The 12,124-nt window shown below is 43.6% G+C and overlaps 1 protein-coding gene across 2 annotated transcripts in view; it reads right to left on the reverse strand.

Moving 5' to 3' along the window:
* Window positions 1–12,124, reverse strand: part of ano1b (anoctamin 1, calcium activated chloride channel b) — a 59,163-nt gene that overhangs the window by 42,022 nt on the left and 5,017 nt on the right. For both annotated transcript variants that reach the window (XM_008410941.2, XM_008410942.2), the window contains exons 2-3: window positions 10,621–10,950; window positions 8,916–9,014 (exon numbers count right to left, since the gene is read on the reverse strand). In XM_008410941.2, coding sequence (XP_008409163.2) covers window positions 8,916–9,014; window positions 10,621–10,950 — 429 coding nt within the window. The remainder of the gene's footprint in view (window positions 1–8,915; window positions 9,015–10,620; window positions 10,951–12,124) is intronic.

Consider the following 12,124-nt stretch of genomic DNA (forward strand, 5'->3'; position numbering starts at 1 on the left):
TGTAGGGAGTTTATAACTTTAAAGAGGGTCAGAGACAGCTCCTGGTTGGATGAGCAAAGATATGCCTTATTTGAATAAATTAAAAAGAAGAATATGTCTTTATTATAAAAGTTTGTACACAGGAGTAACAAATCAGATTTTGCTCTTTGCAATTCTCCAAGGACATCTTTGCTTTTTGTTTGTCGTTTCCATCTTTTGTCTTTTTCTCTCTCTCAGGTAAATTCATGTGTTGTTTGTGCTCTGAGTTTTCTGATGTTTTGTGATGTGCTTTTGTGGTGATAGTATCCATCTGTCTTGAATAAATGCTGATTATTGTGACGCTGTCATCTCTGTGTGATCTCAGTCTTTGCGCTTAAAAAGGGTTAATAAGGTTTAGAATTTTTTCTCTCTTAATAGCATATGACAATGTTTCAGTTGTTTTGCAATAATATGGCATCACATTATTGCATGCATATAGTGAGCATGTGATAATATGCAGACATATTGCCAGTAAGGCACACCAATGAAATCACAGGTGTGCCTTGTTGACAATGCATACAATGGGAAAACTGATGTGCTTATGATGTGGACATTTTTATCATGGTGACTAAACCGGAATAAATGGGAGAGAACCTTGAGATGGATTTTGGTCATACAGGTTGGAGGTAGTTTCTGATACTTTCACAAGTTCTACCCTGTGAAAGTATTACTGGAGTCATTTGGAGGGTGACGTTTATTCTGCAGGTTTTCAGCAGACAAGAAGTTGATCATTGTTTTATACCTGTCAGCAAATTAGAAAATCAGTAAAAATGAAAAAGAAAGTCAGTGTCTGGCAGAACTTCACATTCTCTTGGGAAAAGCTGCATTTGAGCCTCATTGATCCAACCGTGTGTGTTACAGACTTCTTTCTGAGGGAAGCAAGGGGAACTGTTTATTGGTTGGGTGGACTAAGAATCTCATAGAGCTAGATGCTGTGTTTCTGCTCCTCAATGGAGATGCATATCGCTGTTTAGGGATGCTTTGAAAACGTGTTGCAGCATTATTCTGTCAGCTCCAATGGCCACAGTGAGGGGAGGAAGTTAATGTTCTTTCAACTCTAAAAGATAGACATATGGATGTAATAACATCAGCTGTGAAGAAGTCAAAGAGCCATATGCTGCCCTGCAGATTGACGCAAATGTAGTGAATGACAGATGATGCAGACAAATACAGACCACTTTTCCCTCTAAGCACTTTTCTAATGGTCCACAAGGATGGTACTGGCCAGAGGCAGCTGATCAAAGTGTCTCATTTCGATAAGGGGATGAGCTTGGACAAGAGGCACTTAGGATTTGACAGCATAGCTTAGGACAGTTTGACAGAACGAGATGTTACTATCAACACCCCATCAGTTCCTGAACTTAGTTTTCTGCTGGGATGTTGTTCAGGGCTTATATGTGTGGACTGAACCCCTCTCTAAGCTCCACCGCATTCACACTAATTGGGCATCTTCAATTCAGCTTCATTCCATTCACTTCTGTTTAAATAAAACATCAATTCACAACAAGTGTCATCGCAAGGCACATGAAACAAAGACTCTTTTTAAAATAAATGAGCTTTATTTAAAGTAAAAATAAATCGTTTTACTTTAAATAAAACAATATAATTATAAGCTCAAAAAATGTTATTGAACAGCTGAACATTCTGTGTTCTGAAGGCCGTGCTGTAGTCCCTAGCCTCGCCACCAGGTGGCGCGGCCGTTTGAGGGTGATATATTTTTTCCTTTCATAAGACATTGTTCGAGAAGCTGTACAGAGCAGCAGATGTGGTGTTTGTTAGCGGTTTCGTGGGTTTGTTCAAGTGTGCGTCCATATGAGTGGTAGGTTGCAGTGTATTTATGTTTGAGATATGTTTATATAAGTAGCTTCAACATTCTCTGTTAGACTTTGTTTAACATAAGCGAAGGGTGTGCTAAGCTAATTCATATGCTAGTACGGTAACACATAATATGTTTGGTCGCTTTGTTCTACTTTGTTTAACTTTACTTGCAATGCAACATGATTGTAATTTGTTGTAAATGAGTGTATATATTCATGGTAGATTGTAATTTTTATTTATTCATTTGTTGTAGAACCACACACACCAAAACCGCCGATTAAAGAACGGAACCGTCATACTGCTTCATGATTGCCTCGGGGTCATCTGGGTATCTGATCGGTACACACTCTGCGATCGTCATTCTTATCCTGAACCCTGACGTGCCAATAGCGCCGTAACAAATTGGTCCTTCGAGCCGGATCGTGGAGATTACAGAGTGGATATGGATTATGACCCCGAGCGAGCTGGTGCACGTCCTCGGAGGGCTGTGCGACCACCAGGATGGCTGGCGGATTATGAGGGATATACACTGCCGTCAAACACTATGTTGGAACAGCTTCACAGTAGAGAGGGATCCGCCGAGGTGACGCCCCTCATACAGACTTCTGGTTTTGTTGGAGCTGTTGGACAGACACCAGTGTTACCCAGCATCCCACATGAGCTTATGACAATTGTGCAGCAATTGCAAGAGGATAATAATCGACTGCAGCTAATGGTTAAAGACATGAGGAGGCAGGTGGATCGTAATGTTGCCACGATGAGATCAACTAGCCTACATTCAGCACAGCAGCCAGATGGTTACATTTCGGCTGATGACACTTGGCTCTCCACACGTCAAACGACGCAGCCCTTTACCCTGAAGCAGGAGCAGCCCAATGTATGCCCCACACAGGATGTAACTGGAGAGTGGCCACTACCACCACCTCCAATCCTTTTTCCGGGTGACTATCCAGATCTCCAACACCAACAGGTGGCTCCACCTCCTCCACCTCCACCGGCCATCGTACAAGAGCTTAGCCAACGTTTACAAGAGCTACAAGTACAACAACAAACTGCAGCTGCAGTCACCAGAGCTCCTGACTTTCAACCCCGAGTGCCACAGTCCACCCCCTTATCTCACCCACGAGCTGGACCTAGTTTGGACACCAACATGCACTCCCCTACCCACCCATCAGATCCTGCAATGGCCATAGCTACAAGGGAGAGGACCTACAGAGGACCATTGCCATCAATACCAGAGTTCACAAAGGATGATCCTAGGCAATTCGCCAGATTAAGACTTGCCCTAGAGAATATTCTCCCGGCCGATGCAACAGAGAGGTTCAAATATCAGGTGCTATGTGACCACCTTAAATTTGAAGAAGCTCTTTTAATTGCCGACTCCTACAGTAATTCACTCCGCCCATACTCTGATACGATGGCTTCACTCACTACACATTACGGCCAGCCTCACCAACTGTCTCTTCAGAGAATAGCAGAGCTTATGGATGAGCCCAATATTCGCACAAGTGACACAACAGGATTCAGAAAGTTTGCATTGAGAGTGCGTGCGTTGGTTGGCATGTTAGAGCAACTTGGGGAAGATGGACACATAGAGTTACAATGCGGCTCTCATGTAGCAAGACTCACACGAAAGCTACCCCAAGACATGCGTGCTGCTTTCCGCCGCTACCTCTACCCACAGAAAAGTGGAATACCCTCATTGAGAGACTTTGCAGAGTGGCTGGAGTATGAACTGATCATTCAAGAGGGTGGAGATCGGTCCATCAAGGTGGAAGAGAGACTGAGAGACAGAAATGGCCTCAAAAGAGATAAGAGAACCTCAAGAGGGACTGCTACTGTGTTACATGGCTCAACATATGATACTGCCCCTCAGAGACCCTTGGCCACAAACCCCTCCCATGCTGAGGTCCAAGGCAAGCCCACAGCTTTCTGTCCTTATTGTAATAATACTCTCCATTTTCTAGATCAATGTTCGAACTTCAGGCTGCTGACAAAGGAGCAGAAGTCCACCTGGATTAAATCCAATAATCGCTGCTGGCGTTGTGGACGACACCACCAGGCAGCTCAGTGTCGACTTAGAGTGCAATGCAACACATGCAAAGGAAAACATCTAGAGGCCCTGCATGAAGTGAATACCAGAGCTGCTCTGCCTACAACACCAATGGAACATGTCAGTGAACTGGGCAGTAAATCATCTACTGATGTGCTCTATCTAGACCGTCGTTCAGGTTGCAACCAAGTGCTTCTGAAGATAAGCAAAGTTTTGCTGCGGAATGGGAAACACACCCTTGAGACGTTTGCCATACTAGATGATGGTTCGGAGAGGACAATTCTTCTCCCAGAGGCCATTCAGAAGCTTCAGCTACAGGGCACCGCAGAGAGTCTTACTTTACGTACAGTAAGGCAAGGACTGAGAACACTGCATGGTGAATCAGTGACAGTCAAAGTCTCCTCTGCCAGTCAACCATCCAAAACATTTACCATCGAGAGAGCCTTCACAGCAGATGATCTAGGTTTGGCTCAACATTCATACCCAGTGAAAGCACTGCAGCAAAAGTATAGACATTTGAGGAAGCTTCCTTTGCAGTCATTTTCGAATGCTCAGCCGCTCATTTTGATTGGATCAGACTGTCCCCACTTAGTCACCCCCATCCAACCTGTGCGGCTAGGCCCACCTGGCGGTCCAGCTGCAGTCAAAACTAGGCTGGGTTGGGTACTACAAGGACCTGTCCCGTCCCCTCGACACTCTGCACAACCTCAACAATGCCTCTTTCTTTCAGCTGCCTCACCTCAATCAGACCTGTTAAGTCAAGTAGAAAGACTATGGCAACTTGACATTATGCCGTACAGAAGTGAGAAACTAGTGACACGGTCACGGAGGGAAGAGCAAGCTATGAAGCTTCTGGAGGGGAAAACGATCAGACTGAATATTGAAGGTGTAAACCGATATGCAACGCCCCTTCTGCGTGTCAGTGATATGCCTACACTACAAGTATCACCTGTGGCGGTTCTTCCCAGTCTACGTGGCACAGAGAAGCGCCTTCATCGAGATCCAGTGAAGGCTAAAGCTTATCAAGCAGAGATCACCAAGTTAATAGTGACCGGCTATGTGAGAGAAGTAAGTGAAGAGGAGATGAGGGCTTCAAAGGAATCGTGGTTCATCCCCCACCACATGGTGACACATAACGGTAAGAACCGTGTGGTGTTTAATTGCTCATTCACTTACAAAGACCAGAACCTCAACGAGCTACTGTTGCCAGGCCCAAACCTGTGTGCCTCTCTCCTTGGTGTGCTATTACGCTTCAGAGAACACTCCATTGCAATTAGTAGCGACATCAAGGGAATGTTCCACCAGGTGAGACTGCTGCCGGAAGATCAACCACTGCTACGTTTTATCTGGCGTGATCTGCAAAGAGACACCCCTCCCAAAGTGTATGAATGGCAGGTGCTCCCATTCGGAACAACATGCTCTCCTTGCTGCGCCATATACGCACTTCAGAGACATGTCCATGATCACTGTCAGCAGGGAGAGGATGTTTGTGACTCCATTGAGAAGAACTTCTATGTTGATAATTGGTTGCAGAGCTTTTCTTCTCCAGATGTGGCTAAAGAAGTAGTGGAGAAATTAAGGTCACTATTATCAGAAGCAGGATTTGAGCTCAGGCAGTGGGCCAGCAACACCCCAGATCTCATTGGCCATCTACCAAAGGAGTTAAGGTCGGAAAACAGTGAACAGTGGTTGAATCAAACCAATATGGATCCCCAAGAACCTGCTCTTGGCTTGCGGTGGATGTGCAACTCTGACACTCTACAGTATAAATCCAGGCCCTTGAACCGTAATCCTCCCACTATGAGGAACATCTATCGGGTTCTGGCAAGTCAATACGACCCCCTAGGCTTCCTCGTCCCTTTCACGACAAGGGCCAAAGTACTAGTCCAACGGCTATGGGACAAAAAGCGTGAGTGGGATGATCCACTGTTACCGAGTGATCTGCTTTCTGCATGGACTGAATGGGAAGAGGAGCTGCAACATCTGGACAATGTCAGTTTGCAGCGTTGTTATGTAAGCCCCGAGCTGGACAAAACTGACAGTCAACGTGAGGTGCACATCTTTTGTGATGCATCACAACAGGCATACGGAAGTGTTGCATATCTACGGACGGAAGATCCGGCTGGAAAGGTGGAAGTTGCTTTCCTGACCGCACGTTCCAGAGTGGCTCCTAAACGGCAGTTGTCCATGCCACGTCTGGAACTATGTGCAGCTTTAACAGGAGCTCAACTCGCCAGCCTGTTGACCAAAGAGCTCACCCTACCATTATTCAAAGTGGTGTTGTGGACGGACTCCACCACTGTTCTAACATGGATTCAGTCAGATTCCTGCCACTTCAAGGTATTTGTAGGAACTCGAGTTGCTGAAATCCAAGAACTGACAGATAGCTGGGCTTGGCGATATGTGGCAACATCTGACAACCCCGCAGATGATCTAACTAGGGGTAAACGACTGCGAGACCTCACCTGCCAGTCCCGGTGGGCATGTGGACCATCCTTTCTGCAGCTCCCACAGAGTCAGTGGCCGGAGCATCCAATTATACCATGCACCGACTTCGTTGAGGAGCAGCGTAGAGCAGCCACTTGCTTGGTTGTAACTGCTGAACCCTGTCCACTTCCAGATGCACAGAAATTTGCCAGTTTTAATGACCTCTTAAAGGAAGCTGCTAAATGCCTTCAGGGGTCAACTGGTGATAATCTCACAGCAGAGAACTACAAAGAGGCTGAACTTACTCTCCTAAAATCTGCTCAGAGAGACAGTTTCCCAGATGAGATCCAGTGGCTGACCACCGGGAAACCAGTTCATTCATCCAGTCGTTTAGTCACCCTGGCACCGGAATTTGACGAATCACTTCAACTCATCAGAGTAGGTGGCAGACTCAGACAATGCAGCGATTTGGAACCTGCTATCACTCATCCAGTAGTATTAGATCCTAAACATCCTGTTACCAAGCTACTCATTCGGCAGGCTGACAGTGATTTAAAGCACCCTGGAGCAGAGAGATTGTTTGCAGAGTTGAGAAGGAAATATTGGATTCTTAGGGGCCGTGAAGCCATAAGGAGTGAACAGCGCTCCTGCCCTGAGTGCCAGAAATGGAGAGCTCAGCCTGTCAATCCGAAGATGGCAGACCTTCCCCTGGCACGCCTCCGATTGAATCATCCAGCCTTCTTTTCAACAGGAATCGATTGTTTTGGTCCAATTCAAGTGAAAGTTGGTCGGCGAATGGAAAAGCGCTGGGGTCTGCTCTTCAAATGCTTGACAACTCGTGCCGTTCATATTGAGGTGCTGTCTAGCCTCAGTTCTGACTCATTCCTCATGGCATTAAGAAGATTTGTCTCTCGCCGAGGTAAACCAGCTGAGATACTCTGCGATCAAGGAACTAATTTTCGCGGAGGAGAGAAAGAGCTGCAGCAGTCCTTTCATGCTCTTCATCCCTCTTTACAATCCCAATTAGCAGAACATCAAATAACGTTTCGATTTAATCCCCCCAGTGCTCCCCACTTTGGTGGATCCTGGGAACGAGAAATCAGATCTATAAAGGCAGCTCTGAAATCTACAATAGGCTCACAGGTTGTTCAGGAGGAAATCCTGCAAACAGTGCTGATCGAGATTGAGGGAATACTCAACTCGAAACCTTTGGGGTACGTATCATCAGATCTAGCCGACCCAGATCCCATTACCCCAAATCTGTTGCTGATGGGGCGGCTAGACCCTTCCCTACCGCAAGTGTTATATCACGACTCAGAGCTCATTGGACAGCGACATTGGAGGACCTGTCAAGTGTTATCAGATCGTTTCTGGACACAGTTCATACGCCACTACCTGCCCACACTGCAGACTCGGTCGAAGTGGCAAAAGGACACTTTTCCTATTCAGATGGGTGCTGTGGTGATGATAGTGGATCCACAACTCCCCAGAGCCTCATGGCCTATTGGAGCGATCAGCAGAGTATTCCCGGGAGCGGATGGCTTGATCCGGTCTGCAGAGGTCAAGGTGAAAGACCGCATGTACATACGGCCAGTGAGCCGCCTTATCCGTCTACCTGCAGTGCCAGAATCAGATGGACAGTGAGCTTTATGCTGCAAACTTGCGGTTGCAAGTTTGGGGGCGGCTGTTCTGAAGGCCGTGCTGTAGTCCCTAGCCTCGCCACCAGGTGGCGCGGCCGTTTGAGGGTGATATATTTTTTCCTTTCATAAGACATTGTTCGAGAAGCTGTACAGAGCAGCAGATGTGGTGTTTGTTAGCGGTTTCGTGGGTTTGTTCAAGTGTGCGTCCATATGAGTGGTAGGTTGCAGTGTATTTATGTTTGAGATATGTTTATATAAGTAGCTTCAACATTCTCTGTTAGACTTTGTTTAACATAAGCGAAGGGTGTGCTAAGCTAATTCATATGCTAGTACGGTAACACATAATATGTTTGGTCGCTTTGTTCTACTTTGTTTAACTTTACTTGCAATGCAACATGATTGTAATTTGTTGTAAATGAGTGTATATATTCATGGTAGATTGTAATTTTTATTTATTCATTTGTTGTAGAACCACACACACCAAAACCGCCGATTAAAGAACGGAACCGTCATACTGCTTCATGATTGCCTCGGGGTCATCTGGGTATCTGATCGGTACACACTCTGCGATCGTCATTCTTATCCTGAACCCTGACGTGCCAATAGCGCCGTAACATTCTGGCTTTATGAAACAAAGTGCTCTGAATTGATTTCTTCCGTTTTTGCCTTTTGTTGTTTTTAAATTATGTACTTACTACAACTTTTAATTACAAAGATAACCTCAATAAATACAAAAAGTTGTTTACTTGAGATGAAGTGCCAGTTTGACACTACTGATTACAAAAAAAAATTGGGGGTTTTGCTTTGCACATCAGCACATATTATTGATAAGTACAGTACACTTTTTGCATGGTTGTTGGAAACCTGAGATTTGGCGACCAAAACTGTCAACAGAAACATACTACAGCATTCCCATTATCCACTGTGGATCGATCACTGCAGGAATCAGCTGAACTTACCTTCTTTGTGGGCATCTTTAGCTTCATTAATTCAGCCTCTCGACAGAGAACGTTCCAGGGTGCATGAATCTTTACAAAGCCCAAACCAGGAATCAAGGCCTGCCACATAGAAATAAATTTTATTGAATTTTATATTCTATACTCAGCAGAAATGTTGAATGATTAAAAACCGTATTTTAGAATGACTTTGTCTTAATTTTCTCAATAGGAAATTATGATCGTATTCTTCTTGTCTCTTGCCACTTGTCTCATGTCAGAAAGCATAAGATTACTTGTCGTTGTCACGCAGACGATACTCAGAAATACATTCCCCTATAACAGGAAGATCACTGCATACATCTCTTTGTACCTTGGATTTCATTTGTTTCTGTTTTGAACGTTTCATGAGTTCGGGTTCTTTGAGGGGGTTGAGAACAACCAGCATCGGTCTAAAGTGTCTGATTCTGAGCTCCACCATGGGCCTCAGCCTCCAGAGCCTCTAGTTGGGTCTTCGGCCTCCCTCTGCTGCCCACACCAGACTCCGGAGACTCAGCTCCTGCACCACTGGCTTCCTGTGTTCGTCACCCATTGTCATCGGCTTCCAGTCTTACATTGACGACCTCCTGTGTCTCTAGGCCTACAGTCTCCAAGGTTCTTCTGCTGCTCCACTGCCCTTCAGACTTCAATTCCTTTTTTGCCAGCTTCTTGGATTTCTCTGCATTTGCCAACAGCCTACAAGGTGCCTTGGCTACCAATGTCAGTATACTGATCATTGGCACAGCTTCCACAGCTAACCACTGGACATCAAGCTCCTGCACCACCACACCTCTGGGGTCTTTAGCTGCTGCCATCTGCCTACAGTTCTCTGCCAATGACCCCCTGACCCCCCACACCACCACCAGCCTACTGCCTGCAGCAGGATCTATTCTCATATTTATGTCACTGATAAATGTTTACAGAACCCCTCTGGATTAAAAAAATACTGTAAATAAAAAAACAACAATATGAGATTTCAGCCATGTGTTATTTCATTTTTTGAAGTTCATGACTAGATTATGCCATTTTTGGTTTAAGCATTTCATTACTTTTTTATTCTTGGAAACTTCATAAATAAATTTGAAATTTATTTAGAGATCTTACAAACATTGGCTTTGGTTTTTAAAGGATCAGTGTTTTGATTGGTATATAATAGCATATATTTAAAAGAATGTTATCACCTCTTTTAAACCATTGTTGTTAATTCCCCTCAAGTTCCCTCAAGTGTTTATGTACACCAATTAAACATGTGTGGAACCTCCCACAAAATTAATACATTTTTTTAAATTCACATTTTTTGGAGATAAGAGATGAGCAGATAATCTGCAGCTTTCAGACACTGTTGCATAGAACTGTTGTGGTTCTGGTGGAAATGATGTTTCAAAGTGAAACATTTACAGTTTCTGGCATTTCTGCACGATCTACTGACCTTTGAGTTTTTCTCATTTTGTCTGAGCTTGACCTCTTTCAAAGCAGTTTGGTTTGCTGCAAGCCGATTGCGCAGGTCTTGTAAATAATGTACAGGTGAAGTTTCATCATTAAAATGAAGCTTATTCCTCAGTGGGTATTTTTCTGTACGTTTTTAATAAGCTGTATTTACTGTTTTACCAGTGTAAAATGAAGCATCTACAGAGATCAGACCACAAAACACTTTTTAAAACAGATGACAAAAGTAAAAATGTAAACTCACTTCCTCATCTTTTTCCAGCTCTAGTCCCATTTCTTTCAGATTTTTCTCAAACTCCTCCCTCCTGAATGTTTTGTGATCCTCCTGGCTGTTAAGAGGTTCTTCCAGACATCCCACTTCCACATCAACCACTGTGGATGCACCTTGGACCTGCTTGCTTTGTCCCAGAGTGCGGGAAGCAAAGTTCTCTGTGAGACTGTGGTCTGACTGTCGACTGGAGCGCCCTCCACCTGGCTTCCTCACAGGGTAAGTGAGAATGTAGTCGACACGCCGCTGACCATCCTGGAAGAAAAGTCCATGATAGCAACTGGTGCTTTCCTCTGGACTGAGAGCCTGAAATCAGCAAACACAAAACACAATGATAGAAAAGATGGAGAAACCAGATTCCACACTGCAAAATTCTTTATCTAGATTCTTGTGAAAATATTTTTAAAAGACTTTAAACAGACATACTAACTTGCAAGTAATGTTTCAGAAAAAATATTAGAAATTTCCTTTAGATAAATAATTCCTTAATTTTTCTGAAAAGGTGCTAGTTGCATTTGCAAATTATTTCACTCATAACAAGACATATTTTCCATGTTATAAGTAAAATAGTCTGCAAGTGGAACTACTACTTTTCCGTCAATGTTAAGGAATTATTTACTTAAGACAAGCTCAATATGTGAAAAGTTACTTGCAAGTTAGTTTAGTCTTTTTTCAAGAATACTAAATTGTTTGTCCTAGACAGAAATATTTGGTGAGATTTTGTGCAAAAAACATGTTTTAAAAAAAGCAGCATTGTTTTGTTCAGTTTCATGCCTTGTGAAATTCGTTCAGGAATTACCAGGACAGAGTCAAAGGAAAATGTTGCTACAGTGGACTTGAGTGGATTTGAAGAAGTTTGGTGACGTAGTTCTGACAAGTCAGTACTTTACCTGCAGAAGACAGGCAGCTATCAAGATAAAATCCTGTAATGGAATGTAATTGCAAAAAAATCTGTTATTATTAAACAATTATTTAATGTGTTTTCTCAGCCACATATCTTAGTTACTGGATGTATCTAAATGAGCTTTGGCTGCTGTGTGTATCAGTGACATGGGCATTTTACCTTTCTCAGGATATTTTGCTAAAACAATTATGAAAACATAAAAATGAATGATACAACATTCATGTATGGGGTTAAGCGTGACTCTGGCTTCTTTTCATACAGAGAAAAGGACAAATGAAACTTCAAAGAAAACACACCAGCTTCTGGTTGCTACCATCAATAGAACAAATTGACAAGAAGTCTTAGTCAATCAAGGCAGGATGTTCATTACTGCATATCTTTACAAAATGATAGAATTGTGCAGTGGAACGCTTTACCAGTCATGGTAAAACCCTGTGAGTTTTACCATGACTTACTAAGGAGTAAACATAAACTGGTAATATGTACTAAAAATAGTCCTTGCATAAAGCTTTGAGTTTTATAGAAACTGCTATAGTAACAGCTGACATGGGAATAATGCTCTATCTGTACCTTAAA

Source organism: Poecilia reticulata, chromosome 6, assembly GCF_904066995.2.
Source record: "Poecilia reticulata chromosome 6, P_reticulata-male-v2, whole genome shotgun sequence".
In the NCBI taxonomy this organism is placed as follows: Eukaryota; Metazoa; Chordata; class Actinopteri; order Cyprinodontiformes; family Poeciliidae; genus Poecilia; species Poecilia reticulata.